Source organism: Canis aureus, chromosome X (assembly GCF_053574225.1).
Source record: "Canis aureus isolate CA01 chromosome X, VMU_Caureus_v.1.0, whole genome shotgun sequence".
Lineage (NCBI taxonomy): Eukaryota > Metazoa > Chordata > Mammalia > Carnivora > Canidae > Canis > Canis aureus.
Genome location: NC_135649.1, coordinates 17,268,650 through 17,294,447, shown reverse-complemented (window position 1 = coordinate 17,294,447; position 25,798 = coordinate 17,268,650). Strand labels below are relative to the sequence as shown.

The 25,798-nt window shown below is 40.2% G+C and overlaps 1 protein-coding gene across 4 annotated transcripts in view; it reads left to right on the top strand.

Annotated features, from left to right (window-relative positions):
* Window positions 1-2,031: 2,031 nt before the first annotated feature.
* Window positions 2,032-25,798, top strand: part of SLC9A6 (solute carrier family 9 member A6) — a 57,098-nt gene continuing 33,331 nt past the window's right edge. For 2 of the 4 annotated variants that reach the window (XM_077888201.1, XM_077888200.1), the window contains exons 1-9: window positions 2,125-2,470; window positions 11,717-11,916; window positions 13,300-13,377; window positions 13,668-13,744; window positions 14,057-14,169; window positions 16,703-16,808; window positions 21,663-21,809; window positions 24,072-24,172; window positions 24,766-24,854. In XM_077888201.1, coding sequence (XP_077744327.1) covers window positions 2,143-2,470; window positions 11,717-11,916; window positions 13,300-13,377; window positions 13,668-13,744; window positions 14,057-14,169; window positions 16,703-16,808; window positions 21,663-21,809; window positions 24,072-24,172; window positions 24,766-24,854 — 1,239 coding nt within the window. In that variant the 5' untranslated portion in view covers window positions 2,125-2,142. The other 2 variants (XM_077888202.1, XM_077888203.1) reach the window with 2 other exon arrangements.

The following is a 25,798-nucleotide window of genomic DNA, read 5'->3' as shown; positions in this document are numbered from 1 at the left end:
TGGGCGAGGGAGCACACTAGGTTGCTGGGGCCTGTAAATAGGTAGAGTCTGGCACTTGAAGATATTTGCTTATTGTGGTCAAGCAAGCAATTTCTGACTTTGGGGTTGTTGGTTTTTTTTTTTTTTTCAAGTTCCTAACACTAAGAGACTGAGAAATGATTTTGTGCTGAGGCAAAACAGCCTCAGATTAGGTGGTTAGGCCTGAAAAAACAGGTAAATTAATTTTCTAGGTCTTCTGGGGTAACCAAGATAGGTCTGGGGAGGGGCCAGCGGGAGACTGGGAAGGATCCTCACCTGGGTTCCTTATAGGCCAGCCCTGTATGCACAGGGCAGTGTAGTTAGGCTGGACCCAGAGTCTAGGGGACAGGCAGCCATGACATTTCTTGGAAAGGTACAGACAGACCCAGATACTATCCAGAGAAAATGGGCTCACAGTCCCTGGGATAGTTCCCGATGCGACAGGGACAGAATTTGGAGTTGAACACCGGTTCTGGGTTTTTTTTTTTTTTAAAAAAAAAAAGAAAAAAAAAGCTCACTATCCTCACAGAACTTAAAGATCTGGTTAGTGGGAGTGAATCCAGAATGGAGTAGCTTGGAGTTGCCTGGATGTTATTTGTCTTAGCAAGGGGGTTATATGGCCACAAGATGAAAACGTTGGAGAATCAGGACTTCCAGGCAGAATGATAGGAATTGGACTGATAGCACCACTGGTGATATGCAAAATTTGAGAAAGAATTCATGTTTGTAAGGGGGGAAATGAGCTTATTTTAAAGCACTTGTAGTTGTTGAGCTTAGTAGGTCCCACAGCAAGATGTGATTAGTATCCCACTAGTGGGTAGAGGACCGAAGGTAGAGTGACAGGTCAGGGTTTGGGATTTGTAGTGCATTTGTAGTGTAGAGGTATAAATGAAAGTCCTGAGAAAGCAAAAAGCCCACACAGACTACATTGTTAGTAGTCTAACATTGTTAAATATGGAGACAACAGGAAGCCACTGTTCTTGAAGAGGCAAGAACTGTGGATCTTCTGGTGTGCCATGTAGAGAGGCTGAGAGTAGAGAAAATGCTCTTGGAGGAAGAGAGATGAGAAACGGTGTCAAAGGTGACTTCCCAGCCAAGGAAATCTGCGTTAAAACAGCAGGAAAAGGGAGCGGGGGGGGGGGGGGGGGGGGCGGGTAGAAAAGCACCACACCTCAAAAGGTTTCTTCTTTGGGAATGGAGAAGAGTGTTTGGAGCTCGGGTAAATTTGAGCACACGGATTGAATCTTCTCTGCGAGATGGACGAGTGCCTCTGTACAGGTTTCTGATGTGAGAGGGGATTCGCACCTGAGCATACAGACACATCCATATTCCTTGCCTTTGAGTCAGTTCTTTTATGAACTACTACAGTGGTGTTTTTTTCCCCAGTGAGAACAGAACAAGGGGAATCCGATTTATTTTTTTTAATATTTTGTTTATTTATTCATGGCAGACACACACACACACAGAGGCAGAGACACAGGCAGAGGGAGAAGCAGGCTCCATGCAGGGAGCCTGACGTGGGACTAGCCCGGGACTCCAGGATCACGCCCTGGGCCGAAGGCAGGCACTAAACCGCTGAGCCACCGGGGCTGCCCGAGAATCCGATTTAAATGACAGAGATGGAGTTTTAGGCATCTCCCAAGGGGACAACTTCTTATCCAGTTAAGAGACACTGGGGGACAATATTGTGATGGTTTATGAAAGCTTGATTCCCCTGAGAGCTCTAAGAATAGGACCAAAGTAGACCTAGCTTGATCCGCCTCTTCTTGATTACCCCGAGATGAGGTTTCTTTTCCAGAAGGTCATGGGCTAGATTCGACAGCCTTTCGTTCCCTGGCAGCACCTGAGCGTCCGTGTCCGGGACTAAGGGGGAGCTGGTGCGGTGGAGGCCGGAAGGGCAAAGGAATGGGGCTGAGCGAGCCGGGTTGGGGGTGGTGGGGGAAATGTGTGACGCGTCCCCTTTAAGAGCAGCGCGGCGGCGGCGGCGGCGGCGGCGGCGGCGGCGGCGGCGACGCGCGCTCCGACGGCTACCCTGGGGCCCCGCCCCTTTCCCGTGAGCCCTCGGGGAGTGGTCCGACCGCGGGCGGCTGCGGGTGAGAAGCGGGGCGGGGGGCGGGGGGAGTCATGGCTCGGCGCGGCTGGCAGCGGGCGCCCCTCAGCCGCGGTGGCGGTGGCTGCGGCCCCGGGGCCCGCCGGCTCATGCGGCCGCTCTGGTTGCTCCTCGCAGTGGGCGTCTTTGGCTGGGCCGGGGCTTCGGACGGCGCTAGCGGCGCGGCAAGAGCCATGGACGAGGAGATAGTGTCCGAGAAGCAAGCGGAGGAGAGCCACCGGCAGGACAGCGCCAACCTGCTCATCTTCATCCTGCTCCTCACCCTCACCATTCTCACCATCTGGCTCTTCAAGCACCGCCGGGCCCGCTTCCTGCACGAAACCGGCCTGGCTATGATTTATGGCAAGTGCCTCAACCCATGTCCGCCCTCTGGCGCTCCCCCTTTCTTTGCCCGCCGGCTGCTTCGCCTCCTCTCTTGGTCCGGCTCGGCCTGTGTTCGACTCCCCTTCTGATTCCTTTCATTTTTGCCTCGCCCACCCCCACCCCCGTTTTCTGCCTTGTCCCCCTTTTTTCTGCTATGTCCTCCTTTCTCTGCCTCACCCCATTTCCTCCTCAGCCTCGCCCCCCGTTTTCTTTGCTTTCGAACACCCTTTCCTTTGCTTGTCCACACCTTTTTTTCCTCCGACCCCACCCCCTTTTTCTTCCACGCATCCCCCCCACCCCACCCCACCCCGCCTCTGCCTACCAAGCTCAAGACCCGAGATTGAGGATGGGAAGGGAGTGGGTGCGGTGTCTCGAATTGGGCTGGGGACTGGGGGAGGGGAAGACAACACAGCGATCTATTTCTCTGGGGTGTCAGTTTGTTTAAGGTCCATTGAAACTGCAGTAATATCGCTACTGCTCAGGATCTGGTGTTCTTTAGGAGGCAGAGTCCACCTTTTCCCATCACCCAGCTCTTGCTACGCCCTGTCCTTTTGAGGTTGAGAATGAAAACCATACTGCCATGTAGCCCAAGTGAAACTCGAATGCAAAAAAAAAAAAAAAAAAAAAAAAAAAAAAAGCTACAAGAAAGGCTTAGGGTGTTCTTAATGACGTCCTGATTTATTGTACTATGCTCAGCATATCTGATTAGGATACGTATGGTCTACCCTCCTAATCCAGGCATACCGAGGGGTGAGGACAGGAAAGAGTTAAAAGATCTCCCAGCAGTGTGTTGTACGATGATCAGGACAGTTCAGCCAAATAGTGATTAGGAACACCACGCATATGCAGTATGGGTGACTTGCTGGTGGCATAACGTTATTGATGTGATCGTTGAGTAAATGGCTTCATTTCTTGCATTTTAGAGTGCTTTCTTTTTGAGGTTTCTTATGTATTTTTATATTTTGGTCATAAGGCGAGAAGTGCAAATCAAACCATGGACTCAGGCATTTTGGCCTGCTGGGAGGCCTCATGAGAGGTAAAGATGCGTATTGCTGTCTTAACGTGACTGTGAGGGTATAGATGGCTGAAGAGATGAGGGTGCACAAACAATCCTTTCCGTGCAGTCTCTGAATGAAGATTATCTTCATATGGAATGGGCTTAAAACTGATGAGCTTGTTGAGCTTTACTTCTCAGACTTGCAAATAGGTAGAAGCAGTTTGGGCACACAAAAAAAGATATTTCTCCAGGACCTCCCTCCCCAGCCCGTTCCAGTAAATACAGACTTCTGGAATATGCATATGTTCATCTCAAGGGTGGCAAAACAAGGTAGTTGTGTGCATCAGGAAAATGCATGAACTCAAGGTTATGTTTCATCTGTAAGGTAATACGATTCTAAGCTTGTGTACAAATATCTCTGTTTCTTAGGATTCTTAGTTTTTAAACATGTTAGGTGGTTTTCATATTTCATATTTTTGGCATTTTACTTGCAGCACCCTTTAAGTTACACCTCTATATTATTTCTCTGTAAAACAATGTATGATTTATATTTACTATCTTCAAACATTTGCTAGTCAGCCAACTATCTATTAAGCACAGAAAATACAAAAAAAAAAAGATCCCCACTTTCAAAGAACTTAGCTTTCCTGGGTAGACAGGTCATATAAAGAAAACAATGGTGTCTTAAATTCAATTAAATGTCAAATCAGTATTATGATGTTAAAATAAGGAGCCCATCACAGAAGCCTCTTTCCTTCATATGGAGAGAGTATGATGTTTGGTTAAAGGTGCAGGGCTTTAGGCCAGAGGTCTGCAAATTTTTTCTGTAAAGGGCCAGAGAGTAAATACTCTTGGCTTTGTGGGTCACAATAGGTCTCTATATTCTCTCTTGCATTTTATTCTTTTTGTTTTTTCCTTTTACAAGCCTAAAACACTTAAAAAATGTTCTTAGCTCTTGGGCTATACAGAAACAAACCATCGCTGTGGTTTTCCAACCCCTGCTTTAGAGTCCGACCTGGATTCCTGTCCCATTGTGCCAGTAGTTCTGTGTAATCTTAGGCAAATCTCTTACCCTTTTACAGTGTCATCTATAAATTGGGGAAAATGATAGAAGGATTTTGTGAGGAAGAAATGTTTTTAGCTTAGTACCTGACCCCTAAGTAAGTGTTCAATAAACAATAGCTGTAATACTATTATTATTGCTTTTATAACCACATTTTCTCAGGTAAGGCTCAAAACAGTTCTTTTAATTGCTTAGTCTGATAAGAGGCAAATATAGTATTTATTTTTAATATCAAATAAGGACTTAGAAGTGCCCTGAAAATATTTGCTCCTCAGTAGTTGATATCATTAACTTCCTCTAATTCTTGAGTTAAATACAAACGTGGGATTATTGACTGCATTTCCTGATGTTTTTGAGTCAGTAAAAGGTAATGGAGTACCTTAGTGTTAGTGTTTTGTGAAGGAAAAACAAGGGTATTTCTTTTTTTTTTTTTTTTTTTTAACAAGGGTATTTCTTGTGGACTGTAAAGGGGAAGAGTTATCTGGGAGTCAGATCTGGGCTTGATTTGCCACGACTTGGCATTCTTTAGCCTGTTTCATTTTCTCAATATGGCAATGGGGGCTATGAATTCCCAAGTCTAGTTTGTGAATAGATGGGATTGGATCAAAGTATTTTAAGTGCCATGGAAATCGATATTTTCTAATACTAATTACTGTCTGCCATTTACCTTTTATTTGAGTCTTATACCATCATAGCTGTTATGCTTAATATATTATAAGACCTTTATTTTTCAGCTTGACTTCTGGATGAAAAGGCTCCGTATTTTGGGAATATCCAGCCCTCCAAGATTCAGTTCACTGATGATTTTATGCCTGTGATGTTGGTTTAGCTACCTAACTCCTGGAAAAATGCTATTTAAAATAAGCCTCTCCTTTATCTTTTTGAGAATCAAGAGTAAAAAAATAAAAGATTAAATTGTGGTCAGTTTCTAGATTGTAATATAGCCTAATTGCTCCAGTTACAAACACAATGTGAAAGCACCGTAGTGTTCTGTTCTTTGGGCTGGCTTGCTTAAGAAGCTTAAAAGTGAGTAAAAATTGTCAGGGCAGTTAATTAAGTCTGAAAAGTGATCACTCACTGTAGTGTGCTTACAGATGGTATAGAAAGCGAGGGACTGGGAAGAAATATTTTGCCTGAAACTTACAGCAACTAGAGTCCTACACTTAACTGACATGATTCATCAGTAAATATTAAGTGTCTTTGATGTATGAGATATGATGGGAAATACAGATATGAGTCATCATCCCAAACCACAAAGCACTTACAATCTTGTGCCTTAATAGGTAATGTTTATTGACCATTCTAATATATTCATTTAAACCTCTTAACAACACTGTAAGATGGATACTATTATTTTTCCCATTTTGTAGACAAGGAAATTGGGGCAGAGAGAAGTTAAATGACCTTCCTGAAGTCCCATAATTTGTAAGTATTGAGCCAGGATTCAGACCCAGTCAGTCTGGCTCAGAAATCCCATTCTCTTAGCCCCTAACTTTATTGCCTTATATTGAAGAGGTAAAACTTAATTATAAAGATAAACTGGTTAGTGTTATCATCACTACACATAAGGAAACTGAGGTTCAAGGAGAGGTTATCCATCCTAAAGTCACAGACTAGAACTTGATGGAGCTGGAATTCATACATCCATCTGACTTTCAAAGTTGTGCTTTTTCTCCTACATCATACTATACTAAATTTTGTAAGATCATATATGTAGAGAGATAATACTTATGTTGTAGGGGTTTTGGAGGTGGATTGTGAGGGAAGGCTGTGAGGGAGTAGAAGCCTTAACCACTGGAGCAGTTCATTGTGACATGAGAGTAAGGAGATGATTAGAAAATTAGAGAGGCTTATGCCTCCTGGGGTCGGTTAAGCATCTGCTTCTTGATTTCAGCTCAGGTCTAGATCTCAGAGTCGTGAGTTCAAGCCTGGGGTCGGTTAAGCGTCTACTTCTTGATTTCAGCTCAGGTCTAGATCTCAGAGTCGTGAGTTCAAGCCCCACATTGAGCTCCACACCAACATGGAGCCTACTACTTAAAGAAGAAGGAGAAGGAGAAGGAAAAGATTAGAGAGGCTTTGGAAATAGAAAAACCAGACTTCAATGCTGGTTTTATCACCTAATGCCAAATACTGTTGGCCAAGACAGTTATCCCCATTTTAGAGATAAGGAAACAATGACTGAGAGATTTATAGTAATATCTACTGCATAAGATTATGAGGAGCAGATAATATATGCAGAAAGAATTAGGATGGGGACTGATTGGAAAGAATCCCCTTGGAAAAGAGGTTGATCTTTCCCCAGAATGGGGGCTAAAGACAAATGAGCTAATGTTGACACAGGGAGGCTTGGAATTGAGGCAGCTTACATCAGATGGCCTGCGGCTTCTCTGAAAAGTAGGCAGTGAGATTGAGGATTTGAGAAGGAAGATAAAGGCTGGAGGAACTGCTGTAGAGAATGTGCTAGGAGACAAAAAGTTGAATGAACACATGTAAAACTAACCAGAGGATGGCAAAGACCTTGCTTTTTTTTTTTTTTTAGCTGTCTTGCTGGATCCCAGGATCCAATATTTCAGCATTGAGTTGGAGTGCTGTAGAACTGGTAGATACCATTCCTTACACAATAAGACTGTGTTAGGACATGGAAAGAATTTGTGCTGCTGTTATTATTACTTACAGTAGCTTAGCTATGATTTTTGCACATAAATATAAGGGGGGCAACTTTTACTGAGCCTCTTAATTAGGAGATCTTATGGGATAGCAGAGAAAAGAGCTCTTTATTTATCATATAAGCAGGAGGACTATGGATCTATAGCCTTTTCTCACCCAGGTAATGTTTATCAAACTCAGCTGATACCCAACCATAACTTTTTTATTTTATTAAGAGATTAGATATTTTCATAATATATTTTTCATTTTTAAAATTTTTAAATAAATGAATACATTTTGACTCATTTCTTCCACCTCCCACCCCCCACCTCTGGCAATCACCAGTCTGTATCTATGAACTTGGTCTTTTGTTTTGTTTTAGATTCCACATATGAGAGGGATCATATGGTATCTGTCTTTCTCTGTATGACTTGTTTTCACTTGGCATAATGCCTTCAGGGTCTAGCCATATTGTTGCAAATGACAAGATTTCATTCTTTTTTATGGCTGGATAATATTCCATCATGCATATACAGCACATTTCCTTTATCTTTTTTGTCCATCGATGGACACTTAGGTTGTTTCCATGTCTTGGCTATTGTAGATGATTTTGCAATGAACATGCAGGTACATAGATCTTTTTGAGTTAGTGTTTTTGTTTACTTCAGATAAATACCCAAAAGTGGAATTGCTAGATCATATGGTAGTTCTGTTTTTAAATTTTTTAAAGATTTTATTTATTTATTCATGAGAAACACAGAGAGAGAGGCAGAGACATTAGGCAGAGGGATAAGTAGGCTCCCTGCAGGGAGCCTGATATGGAACTGGATCCCAGGATCCTGGGATCACAACCTGAGAGGCAGGCAGATGCTCAACCACTGAGCCACCCAGGCATCCCTAGTTTTAATTTTTTAATTAACCTCTGTACTGTTTTCCACAGTGGCTGCACCAGTTTTCATTCCCACCAACAGTGCACGAGGGTTCCCTGTTCTCCACAGCCTTGCCAGCACTTGTTACTTCTTGTCTTTTTGATCTTGCCATTCTGAAAGGTGTAAGGTGATTTCATCATGGTTTTAATTTGTACTTCCCTGATGCTTAATGATGTTGAGCATCTTTTCATATACCTGGTGGCCATCTCTATGTCTTCTGTGGAAAAATATCCAGATCTTCTGGCCATTTTTTAATCAGATTTTTTTTCCTATTGACTTATGTGAGTTCTTTATGTGTTTTGCATGTTAGCCCCTTATCAGATAGATGATTTGCAAATATTTTCTCTTCCATTTATTTTCAACCTGGAACTTTGTTAAAAACTTTTTTAAAGAGTTTATTTATTCATTAATGAAAGACATAAAGAGAGAGAGGCAGAGACACAGGCAGAGGGAGAAGCAGGCTCCATGCAGGAAGCCTGATGTGGGACTCGATCCTGGGACTCCAGGATCACGCCCTGGGCCAAAGGCAGAGACTAAACCACTGAGCCATGCTGATGTCCCTGTTAAAAACTTTTTTAAAAGTTGAGGTCATCCTACTGTTTAGCAGTTATTGATTGCCACTCACTTTAAAAATCGTGTGACTGCAAGTTGCCTCAAAGAATCCCCCATCTCTGTGCCTTCCCCACTTCCCAGCTCCTTTCCCCTCCTCGCATTTTATCATTTCTCACTCTGGACTGGCTTCTGCTCCCTCTGCTCCACTGGAACTGCCCTTACCAACGTCACCCATGAGCTCCTCGTTCCCAAACCTAACGGACACTTCTTAACACCTGTCATCCTTGACCACAGAATTGGCTAGTTTTCATCACTTCTTCCTCTTCTCTTCCTACTCCTGCTACTTGTCCTCCTTTGATTCCTTCATCAGCTCCTCCTCCCCACCAGCTCCTTTATGTTGGCTATTAAATGTTGGGGTAAAACTCTGGGCATATATCCATAGTCCTCTTCGCATTTTATTTGCTCTGCAGGTTACCTCAGAGGTACCTGACTTCAGCTATCTCCACTTGAGACCCCACCACACTTCCTTGAGGTTCAGATCCCATACACTCAACTGTGCCTGTGTCACAAGTACTTCACACTCAACAGGTCCGAAACAGAACTGTAAGATTTCCACCATGAACCTGTTCCCTTTCTCCCCAAATGGCCCTGCTACATATCTGGCTGCTTAGGCCAGCTTACCCACCCAATTGCCAAGTCACCTTGGCTTCCCTTAGTCTTTCTCCCCATCTCCCTTCCTCCTGGTATACTCAGTCACTGAGTTCTTCTAAAAACTAATAGCTTCCAAAAATCTCTCCATGCCTTTCTCTGCTCTCTGGGATGAGGCCCAAAGCCCTCAGTGCCTGAAAGACTGCAGTGGCCTTCTGTCTGGACTCTTCGAACCTTTATGGTCTAGAGCAACTTGTCTTTCTAAAATAGAAATCTTATGTCAAGCCCCTGTTTATTTATAACCCTTCCATGGCTTCCTTTTGCTTTTGAGATAAAGTCTAACTTCCCTTCCCCAACTCGCAAGGTCTTTTATGACAGTGCTCCTGCCAATCTTGCACACCTCAACTCCATCACTTTGTAACCCAGCCATCCCAAATTACGTGCAATTCCCTGAATGGGCTGTGTTCTCTCACTCTTCTATGACTGGATGTGTACTACTGTACCTCCTACCTGGAAAACCATTTCTTTTACTTTGTTTCCTTGCTTATGTGACACCTCTGGAAAGACTTCCCTGTTGTCCCACTTCCTTCTGGCTTGGTTAGGCACCAGGTACCTCTTTTCCATTTTTATAACACCTTGTCTCCATATATATCATACTGTCACTGTTTTTTCAGTCTGTTTTCACTAACTAGACTGAGAGCTACATGAAGGAGGGACCTTGTTTTCATCTCAGAACCCTGGGGGCCTATTCAGCGTGGTACTCTAGCCACATGCATTAAAGGAGTGGCTGACGAGTTAGTGTGAAAGGAAACAGGGAGGTAAAGTGTAGCTGATAGTGGCATGCTGTACCTCTTGGAGTAAAGGAAAGTTCCAGAAGTTTGAGTTCAATTTGCAGTTGAGATAGATCCATACCATGGAATATTATTTAGCTACGAAAAGGAATGAAGTTCTAATACATGCTACAACATGGATAAACCTTAAAAACATGATGCTGAATGAAAAACGCCAGACATGAAAATTCACATATTGGATTCTGTTTCTTTTTTTTAGATTTTTAATTTATTTATTCATAAGAAATACAGAGAAAGAGACAGAGACATACACAGAGAATCAAATTCCCTGCAGGGAGCCTGATGCGAGACTTGATCCCAGGACCCTGGGATCAACACCCTGAGCCAAAGGCAGATGCTCAACCACTGAGCCACCCAGGCATCCCTAGGATTCTGTTTCTATGAAATGTCCAGAGTTGGCAAATCTATATAGAAAGTAAGGATAGTAGTGGTTTCCAGGGGCTGGGAGTTGGGGGGTAAGGTGGAAAATGACTGCTAATAGGTATGGGGTGTCTTTTTGGAGCAATGAAAATGTTTTGGAATTAGATTGTGATGATCAATATACGACTTTGTGAATATAGTAAAAGCCACTGAACTGTATGGTTTAAAAGGGTAAATTTTGTGATATGTGAGTTACATCTCAATAAAGCCATTATTAAACAGATCAATGTAGGTTTTAGTACCTAGAACATTGTGTACATTTGAATATCAATATGATGATCCAAGTACAATTCTTGGGACACCCGGGTGGCTAAGCATTTGGGTGTCTGCCTTTGGCTCAGAGCGCGATCCTGGAGTTCCCAGATCAAGTCCCACATCAGGCTCCCTGCGTGGAGCCTGCTTCTCCTTCTGCCTGTGTCTCTGTGCCTCTCTCTCTCTCTCTCTCTCTCTCTCATGAATAAATAAATAAAATCTTTAAAAAAATCCAAGTACAATTCTTGCAATATATTGATGTCATAGTGCTGGATGGAGGACTTCTATTCCATGTTTTGATTTTGAAACACATGTTTTTAAATAAAAATCTGACCTTTTAGTGATAGAAGAACTCAGTTGATCTACAAATATTATTGATGCTCCAATTTGTTAAATGTGTATTATTTGGCCAGCCAGGTGCTGGAGGAATAACTTGAGAAGTGTTGTGTGTTTAAGTTTTATGAACTGATGGATGGAGGTGGAGGTGGTAAACACATTTCTAACATGATTACACTGTCATGTTGGGATACCTTATTTTATGTACAGATAATTTGAAGTTATTTTTTATTTTGTTACATTCCTAATCACTTACTTATATCTTGATCTAGAAATGCAGTGATGCTGCATTTGCTGTACCCTAGGGAATGTTTTCCCCTCTTGTCCCACTGGATTATATGAATATTAAACTCTTAGATTTGCAAATATAGTAATACTTTTAAATGTAACTGCATTCAGTCTAGAAATTTGTTCTGAACCACAGAGGACTATGCTAAGAGTTCTTCTGTTATCAGTCCAAAGGGATGTGTGTGGTACAGAAGTAGCCTTTGTCCAAAAGAAGAGCTTATATGGTTCTTTTATTATTTCCAGGTCTTTTGGTGGGCCTTGTGCTTCGATATGGCATTCACGTTCCGAGTGATGTAAATAATGTGACCCTGAGCTGTGAAGTACAGTCAAGCCCAACTACCTTATTGGTAAATGTTAGTGGAAAATTTTATGAATATACGCTTAAAGGAGAGATTAGTTCACACGAACTCAATAACGTTCAAGATAATGAAATGCTTAGAAAGGTAAGTTCTTTGTTAAAGGGAACATTTGGATTTTTTTTTAAGTGTATAACTAGCAGCAAAGCAATTCAGGAGAAGAATTAATAATTAATTTTAATGATGTTTAAAATCATTCTTTTAAAATGGAGAAAAATCTCAATTAACAAGTGTAATATAATGCTAAGGAAATGAATGGACATCTGTCCATTTCATTTTCTGATTGAGGCTAAGTACTCTAATCCTTTTTGTTTCATTCAGTGATATTTATGATTGTAATAAATGGTGATCAGTATTGACTTAAGCAGAATTTATAAGCATTTCTTTCAATTTGCAGATGGTCCTTAGAGTTTTATGGTCCTTCAGCACATTGAGTTTATTTGATAATACCTAAAATATTCCATTAATATTTCTTAGGATATTATTATTTTTTTCTTGTTTTGACTGCATTGTGTCTGGAGGAGAATTCAGTCTTTCTTGATTCATAATCTGGCACAACGTCAGGGGCTTCATTCTGAGTATCAGTCACTGTACCATGCTGTGTATCGAGCTCCATGTGGGAGGCTATACTGCAGTTTTCTTGGCACTCAGACATTCCTGGCACTGCTTTCTGCTGTCCCCTGCCATAGTCCCCCCGCCGAAGCTTCTCGGGGCCTCTTTGCTCGTGTCTCTTCTCTTCCGCCCACCCATGGCTATGTGCCTCCACTTCTGTCTTCTGCATGGGCAGGACTTGGCTTTCATAGATACTTGGTTGTGGTTCAGACCATCTTTAATGCTTTTTACAATTTCATCCGAGCTTACTTGACTTTGCAAGAGTTCTTTCTACCTGTGGAAAATTCCAGTTCCTTAAAAGTCCTAGTAAACGAAAATTTTAGCATGGATATGTGTGTAGCTGCTTTGTGTTCATGTCAGATCCTGTTGCAACCTCATGAACAGGAAAGGGCACCTATGTTATTATAGGGACTAGAATGAAAACAAATAGGCTGTCAGGACTAGAAATCTTAGTCATACCATAATATGCTGCCATATACCTTTAGAAGCATGACCTATACAAGAAGTCAGTTTCTTCTTGCCAGCAATCATGCCATAGCTCCAAATTTTGTTACCAGCTTAGGGTCTCTTTTATTTAAAGCAAAGATATGTTCATGCTTTTTCCTATTTTTAAGATTTTTAATGTCATAGTATTTTATCACCCTTTCCACAGATATGACTTAACTGATTGCTCCAATACTGTCTCCTTGTCATTTGGTTGAGAAATATAACAACAGCTATCCTGTATGAAATACTTTTCAGTGACCACAATAATGTACTTGCCTTTTCCCCAGTTTAACAATCTTTTTTATTTTTGATAATTTGATAATACGAACTCTTCTAAGGGATTTCATCTAAAAGAACTCTTTATTTTAACAGGTTACCTTTGATCCGGAAGTATTTTTCAACATATTACTTCCTCCTATCATATTTTATGCAGGATATAGTCTGAAAAGAGTAAGTGCTTGTGTATTTCATATACTTTGAACAACTTGAAACTCCATGGACTTTGTCATTGTCTGACACTTCAGAAACAGGCAGTTTTTTTTTCCAGCTTTCCCTCCTTTCTCCTCTCCTCGCTGAAATTTATGCCTGTACAAAAAATTCTCTTATTTCCTTTAATAAATAATACATTTAATATTAGCAAAGCACTCTAGAATAGAAAGCCTTTTCTTTTTCAAATAATCGGTAAGTATTCTAACACACTGTAACTTTTTTCTTTTCTTTCTTTCTTTTTTTTTTGTTAGAGACATTTCTTTCGAAACCTTGGGTCTATCCTAGCATATGCTTTTCTTGGAACAGCAATTTCTTGTTTTGTAATTGGGTAAGTACTTGAAGGTGAAAACACTTTTTATCCTTCTAATTATGCTTTTTTAAAAACAATGCATATTTAATTTCTGCAGTACTGTATTCCTGAGTGTGTTTGCAGACCTTTTTCAGTAAAATGCATTCACTTAGATAATAAGTTGTGTGACTTTTCCTTAAAGGTCAAGGCATTACCATACTTAAATGACATGAGTTAAATTTGAGATTAGTCACAGAATACTACAGCAGACACATCTTTTTCTTCCTACTATATTCTAACTTCTTTAACAGTTGCTGTTTTTTCTAAAGTAGAAATGTGTCTATTGACCAGGTCAATAATGTACGGCTGTGTTACACTGATGAAAGTAACCGGACAGCTTGCAGGAGATTTTTACTTTACAGACTGTCTGCTATTTGGTGCCATTGTATCAGCAACTGACCCAGGTATGTGCATGTGAGAGTGGAACTTCAGGACTTAACGTACCATGTTTTGCTAGCAAAAGCACACATGTGTAATCCTTCCTTTAGGTGTAGATTCATAAATTCCCACAATATGATACTTCCATTTGTAGAGGAAAAAACAAAATTCATGGATCCTTTCGGCTTAAACACACTGATTTTATTTTATTTTATTTCATTTCATTTTATTTTATTTATTATATTTGCTCATTACTGGCCCTCAGTTTGATGCTGTTGAGATGAGGGCTTTACGGCCTTTTCTTCAGAAATTCAGGTTGGTGTCTATCTTTAGTAACTGGGGATTTGGAGAATATGAACTAGATTAGTTAAAATGGGTAATAATGGTACACACTTATTTCATGCTTCGGGAAAGCCAGTTCCCTAAATATCCTCTGTTCGTATTCAGCTATCCGCATGTGAGAGCAGGAAAAACAGTTTTTAAATGATTGTTAGAAGACAGTTCTGCTACTGTTTGTGGGATTTGGTGTCACTGGTAGGCCTTACTATGCATTAGTTGTTTTTATATAAAATCGCCTTTATGGTTATGAAATAGGGTTTTTTTTTTTTGAAATAGGGTTTTTTAAAGGATTTATTTATTTACTTATTTTAGAGGGAGAGAGTGTGTGCGAGCAAGCAGTGGGAGGGGTATAGGGAGAGAATCTCAAGCAGACTCCGTGCTGAGTGCAGAGCTCCATGCAGGGCTCGAGCTCACAACCCTGAGACCCTGACCTGAGCCAAAACCAAGAGTCGGACGCTTACTTGACTGAGCCCCGCCAGGCACCCCTGATGTAGTTCTGATATGAGCACAGCTGGAGAATGAATGTCATTCTATATAGTTAGGCTGTAGTTTTCCTACTGTGATATTGATGAGTCTCACAGCTATGCTTATGGTAGGAACTTAGAGAGGATGCAGGCTGAAGACCTAGCGATGGGACTGGAGACTGGAGTTTTTGAACTAAGGATGCAAGGTTTTTTCCCTGGACTTTAGGACCTTGGCAAAGGTTTGTTCTACCTTTTGGCCTTGTAAGTTAATCATCCTCTTTAATTGTCATTCAGCACAATAAAAGGTAGGATCCTAACGTTATCTCTGAATTCCTGTTTTAACTCTGATAACATAGGGCATTATATATAGGAAGTAGGAAAATTTGTTCTCTATATGAGATGATTTTATAAAGCTCAGAGGGCATTTTAGAGAGGCGTTTGCATAGTTTAGCATTTTAAAAACAAAATCAAATTGTTCCCTTCAAGACCACCAAGGCTGCCCCCTTTACTGTTTAGAGTTGCTCCCATTATCTGTATGAAGATAAGATGGTTTTTGCAAGGAGCCAGTGGTCTCCGTTTTCTGTGTCCTTTTGCTTAGAAGCAAGGTCCTCGACTTTTCAATGTCTTTGAGAAATCTTGTCAGTTGGATTGGCTACATTACTTCAAACTTCTGGCTTTGTGTTGGTAGAAGAATTGCCTGAATGGCTCAAGATAAACTGTTTTACTCATATTAAGTTGGACAGTTACATTTCTTCTGAGTTATATAGACATTTATTTGCTCCTATAATCATTTGTTATTCTGCAATTGTTTATTTGTTAAAAGAGTGAGCCATAGGTTCTCTTTGCAAAATTCTTCAGTACTACTTCTGTCCTCCTTTTCTCCTCTTGGTAAGTTTTTGTATCAGTATTTTCCAGATGAAATGCTTTGCAGTAAAAACTACATCTTTTAAAATGCAAGTTTCCTGTTTTGTTGGTTGGCATTTGAAGGGGCTCTCCCATTCCTGGTTATAATAATCTCTCATGTCTGCTTGGATTTATTTAGTGGTGAGCTATATATGACTCAGCAATTAAGGTTATAATGCAACTTCAATCTCATCTGATTTTCTAAGAATTTCTCATAGAATTGTTGCCTAGAAGAAGGGTTGTTTTGTTTTGTTTTTAATCTTCTCAGGCTGTAATAGCCTAATTGTTGGCTTCTCATTAAGTTAAATATAGCAGCTGTAATTCTGATCATAAATTTTATCTCAACCAAAAACCAAACTTGTGCTTTGATTTCCTACTGTCTTTGCTAAACTAAACCAGTGTGCTTGAAATTTGCAAGTCAAATAGAAATGAGTTGTAAAGCTCCAAGGAGAAGATGAAATTTGCAGCAAAAAATGCTTTTAGTAATACCCTTCTTCATCAAAGATTAATAATCACCTGGTCTGTAAGAAATTCTGCATATATTCCTTATGGAGAAGAAATGTACAAGACAAGATTGTTAGCATCTTGCATGAAACATGTAGGTCAGCTGAGTCCTCCAGGGTTAATTTCAGCTGTTTATAAGATAAAGGAAATATTGCGGGTACACAATCAGGGAAAACAGAAGTATGGACAAGGAACATACTGAATCTTTAATATGGTAAAAGAATGTTTATTGGGATCAGATCCTAAAAGGGAAAGGTGCATTTCTTAGTAACCGTCATAATCATCTATGAAGGAGACTATGTTATTTTTGTAATGTCTAAATACTCCTCTGACTCTTTCTACTTGCTAGTGACTGTACTTGCCATATTCCACGAGCTTCAAGTAGATGTTGAACTCTATGCACTTCTCTTTGGGGAGAGTGTCCTCAACGATGCTGTTGCCATAGTGCTGTCTTCGTAAGTGTTTGTTTTCTTGTTATCTTCTATATTTTGAATGTTAGGGTACTAGGAACCAAAAGTCACTTATTGAATGAAGTGCATTACAAATGCAGATGTTTGAAAGACTGAGGTATTTTTTTTTCCTCTTAAAGAAATATCTACTTACAGACAACATGGAAAATGTGAGGAAGAAAAAAATGGTATATCCTTCTCACACCTAAAGACAATTACTATAAAAATTTGAGGGTACTGCCTTTTATTTTTATTTTCTATACATGCTGTTTTTACACAGTTGTGATTGTGGTGTGTATATACTTTTTTATTCTGTTTTAACATTACAACATGAACATTTTCTTTTTAAATTAAATTATATTTTTGGAACAGATAATGTATTTACATGGTTCAAGAATCAAAAATGTATAGCGGTAACCTAGAAAAGCCACATTCTTATTCCTGTTCTCATCCACCTGTCCCTCCAGCCCCTTATATGTAACCATTTTGATTAGTTTCTTGTGTATCCTTGTACTTCTTTATCCAAATACAGGCACACATATGAATAAATATACTTATTTGCCTCTTACTTCTTATTTTAAAAGTAGCATGCTAAACATATTCTATGCCTAGCTTTCTCTCACATAACTATATGCTGGAAATCTTATCATATGGAAGCAGAGAATTTTCTCATTCTTTGTTTGCAGCTACAGGGTATCCTATGTGATTTACTATGAACTTATAGTTGGTTTAATCAGTCTCATATTACTAGAAGCATAAAAGAGTTTTCAGTCCTCTGCTATCCCGAACAATGGTGCAGTGATTAACCTTGAACTCACCTGTTTTATACATGCATAGGTATATTAGTAGGATAATTTTCCAGTAGTAAGATTACTATGTTAAAGGGTAAATACATTTGTAATTCTGTTAGACATTGCTACATTACCTGTCAAAGAGATTATGCCATTTTGCACATTAACCACTGAATTATGGGAGTGCCTGTTTCCTCATAGCTTCCCCAACAGAATATTTGTCAGACTTGTATTTTTGCCCGTTTGATGATTGAGCAATATCTCATTGTAGTTTAATCTGTATTTCTCATATTTAACATAAGCACTGCAGAAATGTCTGTTAATTTTTAGAAGTTTTAAATAATATATACTTTGAAAACACAATTATTAAAATGAGCAATACTTTAATCTACCTATAGAAGTTACTATACATGTTATTAGAAGGTGTTTGCAGGTGAAAGAATGAGTCTGAACCTCTGAGGAACTCAATCCTGCCAACCCACTCCTGCTAAGCAAATATCTAGCCCCGTAGACAGTTGCCTTTACTTCATACCATCTAGTAGGTGAAGGCCAGCAATGCTGCTCAATATCCTTCAGTATACAGGGCAGCACCCACCACCCAACACATAATTATCTGGCCCCAAATACCAATAGTGCCAGGACTGAGACATCCTGATGTTTTATTTTTTTTATTTTTTTTTTAATTTTTATTTATGATAGTCACACACACACACACAGAGAGAGAGAGAGAGAGGCAGAGACATAGGCAGAGGGAGAAGCAGGCTCCATGCACTGGGAGCCTGACGTGGGATTCGATCCCGGGTCTCCAGGATCGTGCCCTGGGCCAAAGGCAGGCGCCAAACCGCTGCGCCACCCAGGGATCCCCATCCTGATGTTTTAATCAAAGTCACTAGAATGTTCTTCATATTGCAATTGGTATCACCTACACTTTTATATAGCACCTCTTTGTCATTATTTATGACAACAAAATTAATACATGTTTGTAACAAAAACATCAAAGTGTTTGACTTAGTAGAAAATTTCTGAAATTTCAGTCCTCAGATAACCACTGTTAAGGTTTTCATCTAGGCTTTTCCTTTAGGATATTAACATAGATCTAAATATATTAATAATTTTTATTTTATTTTTAATTTTATTTAAATTTAGAGTGTATTATTAGTTTCAGAAGTAGAGTTGAGTGATTCATCAGTTGCATATAACACCCAGTGCTCATTCCATCAAGTGCCCTCCTTAATGCCCATCACACACTTATCCTATATCCCCCACCCCTATAGTAATAATTTTTAAGCAAAAAAAGGCATAGTACTAAACATACTCTTCTGTAATTTGCTTTTCTCACTTGGACATTTTACTGTGTTAATACTTCTATTATTCCATTGTATGGATACAGCACAAGTTTACCTCTCATATCCCTTACTGATTAACGTTTGGTGTTTTCTAATAATGTATTATTGTGATTGGCACTGCAGTGAACATATTTATGTGTAAGTCTCTGTGAACCCTTGTGAGCTTTTCTGTAGGATGCTTTTTAGAAGTAGAATTTCTAGGCTAATGCATATTATCAGTAAAAAAAATTGAAAAGTACAGTCCTATTTCCCTCTAAAAATGTAATAAACATCTACTTGAAACCAGTTGCACTACATGTAAAAAGAGCTATACGTATGATAATACCCAGCTTCTAGCAATGTAGCATAGGGAAACAGTCCAATATTTGTAAAAAAGTGCAAATATGCTCTTCCACATTTTTATTTTTAGTAGCAAAAATAATTAGAAGCACCTTTTACATGTCTAACAGTGGGAAATGGTTAAACAAATGCTTACATCCATTTGGACCACTTTTGAAGTCTTAAAAACCATAGAGAGACTAGTAATTTATTTTCAATTATCAGATGAAGAAGCAGAATTCAAAACTATATGTTCCCTACAGTCATAACTAAACATGAAATAACATACATGTAACAAGAAGAGGGGAAAGAAATACAGAAGGCAAATAAGACAGCCCTGTTAGGGCAGTAGAAGGATGGGGTGATTTTTCCCTCTGAGTTGTACACATTGTATTACCTTTATGATTTTAAAAAAAAGTATTTATAAAATGTTGCTGCCTGAAGATAAAATATTGAAGTTTTGGGAAAAATGAGTTAAAATTTCAATCCAGAGGCCAGTGTTTGGCAAAGAAGGAAACAAGGGGCACCTGGGTGGCTCAGTTGGTTCAGTGTCTGCCTTCAGCTCAGGTCATGCTCTCCGGGTCCTGGGATCGAGCCCTGCATTGGGCTTCCTTGCTCAGTGAGGAATCTACTTCTCCTTCTCCCCCTCTCTCCTCCTGCTCTCTCACTGTCTCTCAAATAAATAAATGAAATCTTAAAAAAAAGAAAAAGAAGATGAAAACAAGCCTCTCACCTGTTCTCAGCCCACCATGCTTTCATGTGCTCTTGTACGTTTTCATGATTAAAAAATAAAATAATGATTGCTGTGAATCTTGAATTTATATGAATTAATTCAGGGAAAACAGTCTCAGGAGGCATGGCATAGACATTTTGTTCCAGGCAGCATTTTTTTTGAGTGAGAGAGAGGGGGCCGGGGAGGAGAAGAGGGACAGAGGGAGAGCAAGAATCCCAAGTAGACTCTCCACACAACACAGAGCCCAACATGAGGCTCGATCTCACAACCCAGAGATCATGACTTGAGCTGAAATCAAGAGTCCAATGCCCAATGGACTGAGCCACCCAGGCACTCCCAAGCCAGCATTTTGAAAATTGTCAGCAGAGAGAAACGAAGGTTGTAGCAGCAAGATTCTTTCTGTTCTCCCAGCAGCTGCTTTATTTTCCTGTTTTAATGTGGTCAGATATCATTTATGGTGGTGGGACCCTTTATGTATAGATGAGATAGCATGACATTAGAGGCCATTTCATATTTATTAAAATATTTTTTTAATTGTGAAGGTATGAAAAAGACTTGGTGGACATTTTCCACCAAGCCCACTTTTCAGCCTTGTATAGCAAGCCTACTTTTCAGCCTTGAACTTTAAAATACATCATGGTAACCACAGGGAGAATTAATTATATTCCTAGGAATGTGTTTTTTCTCCTTCTTTTCTTTGACATGACTTGTATGATGTCTTTGAGTCCAGCCAGATTTTTTATTAAAACACTAATATGTCAATTAGCTGCAATGAGAACTGATTTAGTAATGGTAGGCACTCTCGCCAGACACCTGCTGGCAACAGTGATTTTCTCAGCCATTTCTATTTCCCAGGGTGACCGTTTCAAAAAGAAGTATTTCTAGACCAGGTTTGGACTTGTAAGTTCAAGATGGAGAGTGTCTTCTGTAATTGCGTTTCTTGGCCTCTCAGAGTGACTTTCTTTCCAAAGTTTGAGGTAGAGGTCCAGCTGGGTAAGCTAAGTGGATTCTAATTCCTTGGATGGACTTTCAAGCCCTTTTCCCTATAAAAGTCCATTTCAATGAGTGAATAGATGTTAGGCATTGGGCCCATTCTGGTATTCTAAAAGTTGAAAGGGTACTTCAGTCATCTTTTTTTCCCATAGGAAAAACAAAATGTGACCAGGTTGAGTATTGAACAGTATTCTTTATATTCTTATGCCTCTGCTGAAAACAAGTAGAATTTTTCATTAGTTCATTCACATTAGTATGTTGGGGCTTGTAGGCACTCAGTGCTAGTAAGTCCTGAACAGAGTCATAAAAGAATAATTCTGCACAGTATCTTTATGCTGGAGAAAGATACTCCTATACAACTTCATATAGAGGACCTTAAAACATTCTCTCTCTTGAAACTATCATTTAAGTAAAAGAGGGATTTTCTTGCTAGCTAGATCCACCACAGGGTGTTTTGGTAACCTTCTGTCCTTATTTTGGCAATTCAGATCAAAAGTTTTTGTCCTCTTTCCCCTCCCCCTGACCTCTCCCCCCACCCTGATTTTATCTTTTAAGCTACATTAGAGAAGGTATTTATTGTTTTTGATACTACATTAGAGAAGGTATTTATTTATTATTTTTGAAGATAACTTTTAAAGTAAAAATTGCTTCTAGAAGTAAAATAATCTCTCTTTTGTAGCTCAATAGTGGCATACCAGCCAGCTGGAGACAACAGCCACACCTTCGATGTCACAGCCATGTTCAAGTCTATCGGGATTTTCCTTGGCATCTTCAGTGGATCTTTTGCAATGGGTGCCGCTACTGGTGTGGTGACAGCTTTAATATCCTTTTATTAATCTTTCCTTGTTAACCTAAAAAGTGGTTGAATACTGTATTCCATGGTCTCTCCTAGTTCCATAATTTCCATTGTGTTAAAATTATTTCTTTTTTAAGATTCATTTATTTATTTTAAAGAGAGAGAAAAACAGAGTGAGAGTGGAGGGGATGGTGCCAGAGGACAAAAGTCTTCACAAGCAGACTCCCCACTGAGTACAGAGCCTGATGTGGGGCTCCATTCCATGATCCGTGAGATCATGACCTGAGCTGAAACCACAAGTCAGGGCAGCGCCGTTTGCCCAGCGGTTTAGCGCCGCCTTCAGCCCAGGGCATGATGCTGGAGACCCAGGATCAAGTCCCACATTTGGACTCCCTGCATGGAGCCTGTTTATCCCTCTGCCTGTGTCTCTGCCCCTCTCTCTCTTTCTCTCTCTCTCTCTGTGTGTGTCTCATGAATAAATAAACAAATCTTAAAAAAAAGAAACCAAGAGTCATATGCTTAACCGACTGAGCTACCCAGGCACCTCCATTGTGTTATAGTTCTTAACCTTTTTTTAATGAATTTATTTATTTATTCATGAGAGAGACAGAGAGAGAGAGGCAGAGAGGCAGAGACACAGGCAGAAGGAGAAGCAGGCTCCATGCAGGGAGCCTGATGTGGGACTTGATCCCAGGACTCCAGGATCACGCCCTGAGCCAAAGGCAGACGCTCAACCTCTGAGCCACCCAGGTATCCCTATAATTCTTAACCTTATGACCAAAGACTTGGTTTGAAAACATTAGGTAATCACCTTTACCAATAAATAAATAAAGGAATTTCATTGTTTTGCATTAGGCTCCATGCTCTCCAACTTTCACTAAAAAAGTCTAATTAGACACAGTGACCCTCTGGGAGTGAATTTTAAGGTTGTAGACTAAATTGACATAAAGGTAAATACATTTCAGTGAGCCCCTAGATATTCTGCACTGCTGTTCATTTGCTCTTTGTTGAATAGGACAAATAGGAATTGTACAACAATGATGTCAGTTGAACAAAATAGGCTTCCTGGGTTTGGACAGATGGGAATTCATCTCAGCTCTTACAAGTTTTAACCTTCGGTTCTCGAGTCCTTGGCACTGCTACTAGTTTGCTATTAGAAAAGTCATTCTTGTGCTCATTCAGAAAATGCTTCCTGAAATGCTTGCCTCCTGCATGCCAGATGCTATGCTCTGGGCATCAAAGATGGACAAGACAGACATGGCCTCTGCCTTATTGGAGCTTCTGGTATAGAAGAACCAACACTTGACCTGTGGGCCCTCAGTCTAGGAAGGTGGCAGACGGGGACAGCAGGAATATGAGTGGGACTAGATGATCTCTAAAGCGCTTCTAGCTCTAAAACTTTTAAGAGATTTTCATATAAAACAAATACTTTTGGGGGCACCTGACGGATTCAGTTAATAGAGCAAGTGACTCTTAACCGCAGGGTTGTGAGTTTGAGCCCCACATTGGGTGTAGAGATTACTAAAAATTACGATCTTTAAAGAAAATTTAAAAAACAAATACCTTTTTCAAGGATTTGTAAGTTTGCTCTAATTCAGCTTTGTGCTGGAAGAGACTTGTCTTTTGGCTTTTTACAGGTGAACTGAGGCACAGATAGACAGTAAAAAAAGTTCTGAAAGATAAACCAGGACAAATCGTACTGCTGTCCCATTATAATCTCCTTGAGGATAGGGAGAGAGTTCATCTGAGATTTGTCACAGGTCTACACGGGCCCTCCTCTGGTTGACTAACAAATACTTTTTAGATTAGGGTAAGTGAGCGACATGCCATGCTTTCTTCATCACGGAATACTCTACATCACGGAGGTGCTAGGGGATTAAATAAACATGAAATCTCATGGAAATGCCATATTCTTAGTAAGTGTAAATTGCTGTAATTATGGAAGCTGTCTTGCTTTGGATTGCAGGTTAATAGACATGGCCTGTTGTATATCTGATCTGTTGCTCATGTCTCTGTCCTTTATAATCTGGTTTCTGGCAAGGCGTGCGATGCCCATAAAACAATTGGATTGACAAAACTGTGACTCCCTCATAGAAGCAAAGACTGCTGTCTCCTCAGTCCAATGCTCATTTTAAGAGGTCCTTCACGTCAGCACCTCCTTATTCTGTGACCTGTGTTAGATTGGAGAACTCTTCTTGGCCTTTCATGGTTGCCTTGCCTCAACTATTATTTTTTGTAGTCTTACTTCTGTTTTACGAGGTCTCATTACGGACCTTGACAGTCTTACGTGACAAAGTTCACCAAATTACGGGAGTTCCAGCTGTTGGAGACAGGCTTGTTCTTCTTGATGTCCTGGAGTACCTTCCTCTTGGCTGAAGCATGGGGTTTCACAGGTAGGGTCCTTTCTCTTTTTGACTATAAGCCTTCATGGGTAATGACTTTGCCAGTCATTTTTTCTACACATGGGCACATCCTCTAGCATCTGAACATACTTACTAGGGTTGGGATTTATGCTGTCCCTTTAGAATATAAAAATATTTTTAATAGAAGTGATTCCTCTTAACAAAGTAAGTCACAACTGGAAATTTCAGTGCTAAGCACATGATCTTCTGTAAAATAAAAGCCTCAATATGAATCGGAGAAGGACAAACACTGTATGGTCTCATCCATTTGGGGAATATAAAAAATAGTGAAAGGGAATAAAGGGGAAAGGAGAGAAAATGAGTGGGAAATATCAGTGAGGGTGACAGAACATGAGAGACACCTAACTGGGAAACGAACAAGGGGAAATGGAAAGGGAAGGTGGGCAGGGGGATGGGGTGACTGGGTGACAAGCACTGAGGGGAGCACTTGACGGGATGAGCACTGGGTGTTATGCTATATGTTGGCAAATTGAACTCCAATAAAAAATATACCAAAAAAAAGCCTCAATATGAAAGTCAAGAAGTCTCCTTTGATGTGAACTTGGAACTTGTTGTCTTTATAGGTGTGGTTGCAGTGTTGTTTTGCGGTATCACACAGGCCCATTATACATACAATAATTTGTCCACAGAATCCCAGCATAGAACTAAACAGGTAAGAGAAACTTTATAGTTTGTGAATAAACTTTTCCTCCTTACAGCAAAACCAAAGGTTTTTTAACTGAAAAATCATTAGTTGGTTCCAAACAATGTCTACTCCTTTCAGCTCCTCTTCCTTTGACTCCAGAGATAGATGGGATTGGTGGGTTGAAGAGTAGCAGCTTTAAGGTAGAGATAGTTCAGCAGAATAGCTAGGGGGCATTATTACTGTGGCTCCAGGAATCAATTGGCTTCCTTTCCTTGTTTCCCTAATCAAATTGCTTTTAAGAGGAATGTTTTGGAAGTTCACTCAGGTCTGACTAGCAGTACTGCTCAATGATAGAAACAAGAATAATTTCTGATCTGACTGGATCTACTGCCAGCTGATACAGAGAAGATCGACCTCTTTCAGGCCCTTTGCAGCTGCTCTGTTTCCAGGAATGTCAGCTACACCAGTGGTTAGGTTTCATATGGTACTGAATGATCAGGTGTGCAGAGTACCTGGAGAGAACCATAAAGGAAATAGGCATAGCATTTCCTAGTCTTTGTTTAAGATTTTATTTATTTATTCATTAGAGACACCGAGAGAGGCAGAGATATAGGCAAAGGGAGAAGCAGGCTCCATGCAGGGACCCTGATGCAGGGACTTAGTCCCTGGACCCCAGGATCACGCCCTGAGCTGAAGGCAGATGCTCAACCACTGAGCCATCCAGGTGTCCTAGCATTTCCTAGTCTTATGAGGCATTTGGGACCATGAATGAACAATATGTAATGTCTACAATAGAAACAAATGCATACTTGATTATAATTAGATGCTTTCAGTTTTGCCAGATGACTACACAGTGAGATTAGCCTGGAAAGGGCTCCTTTTTAAAAGTATTTATTTATTTATTCATGAGAGGCAGAGACACAGGCAGAGGGAGAAGCAGGCTCCGCATGGGGAGCCTGATGCAGGACTCA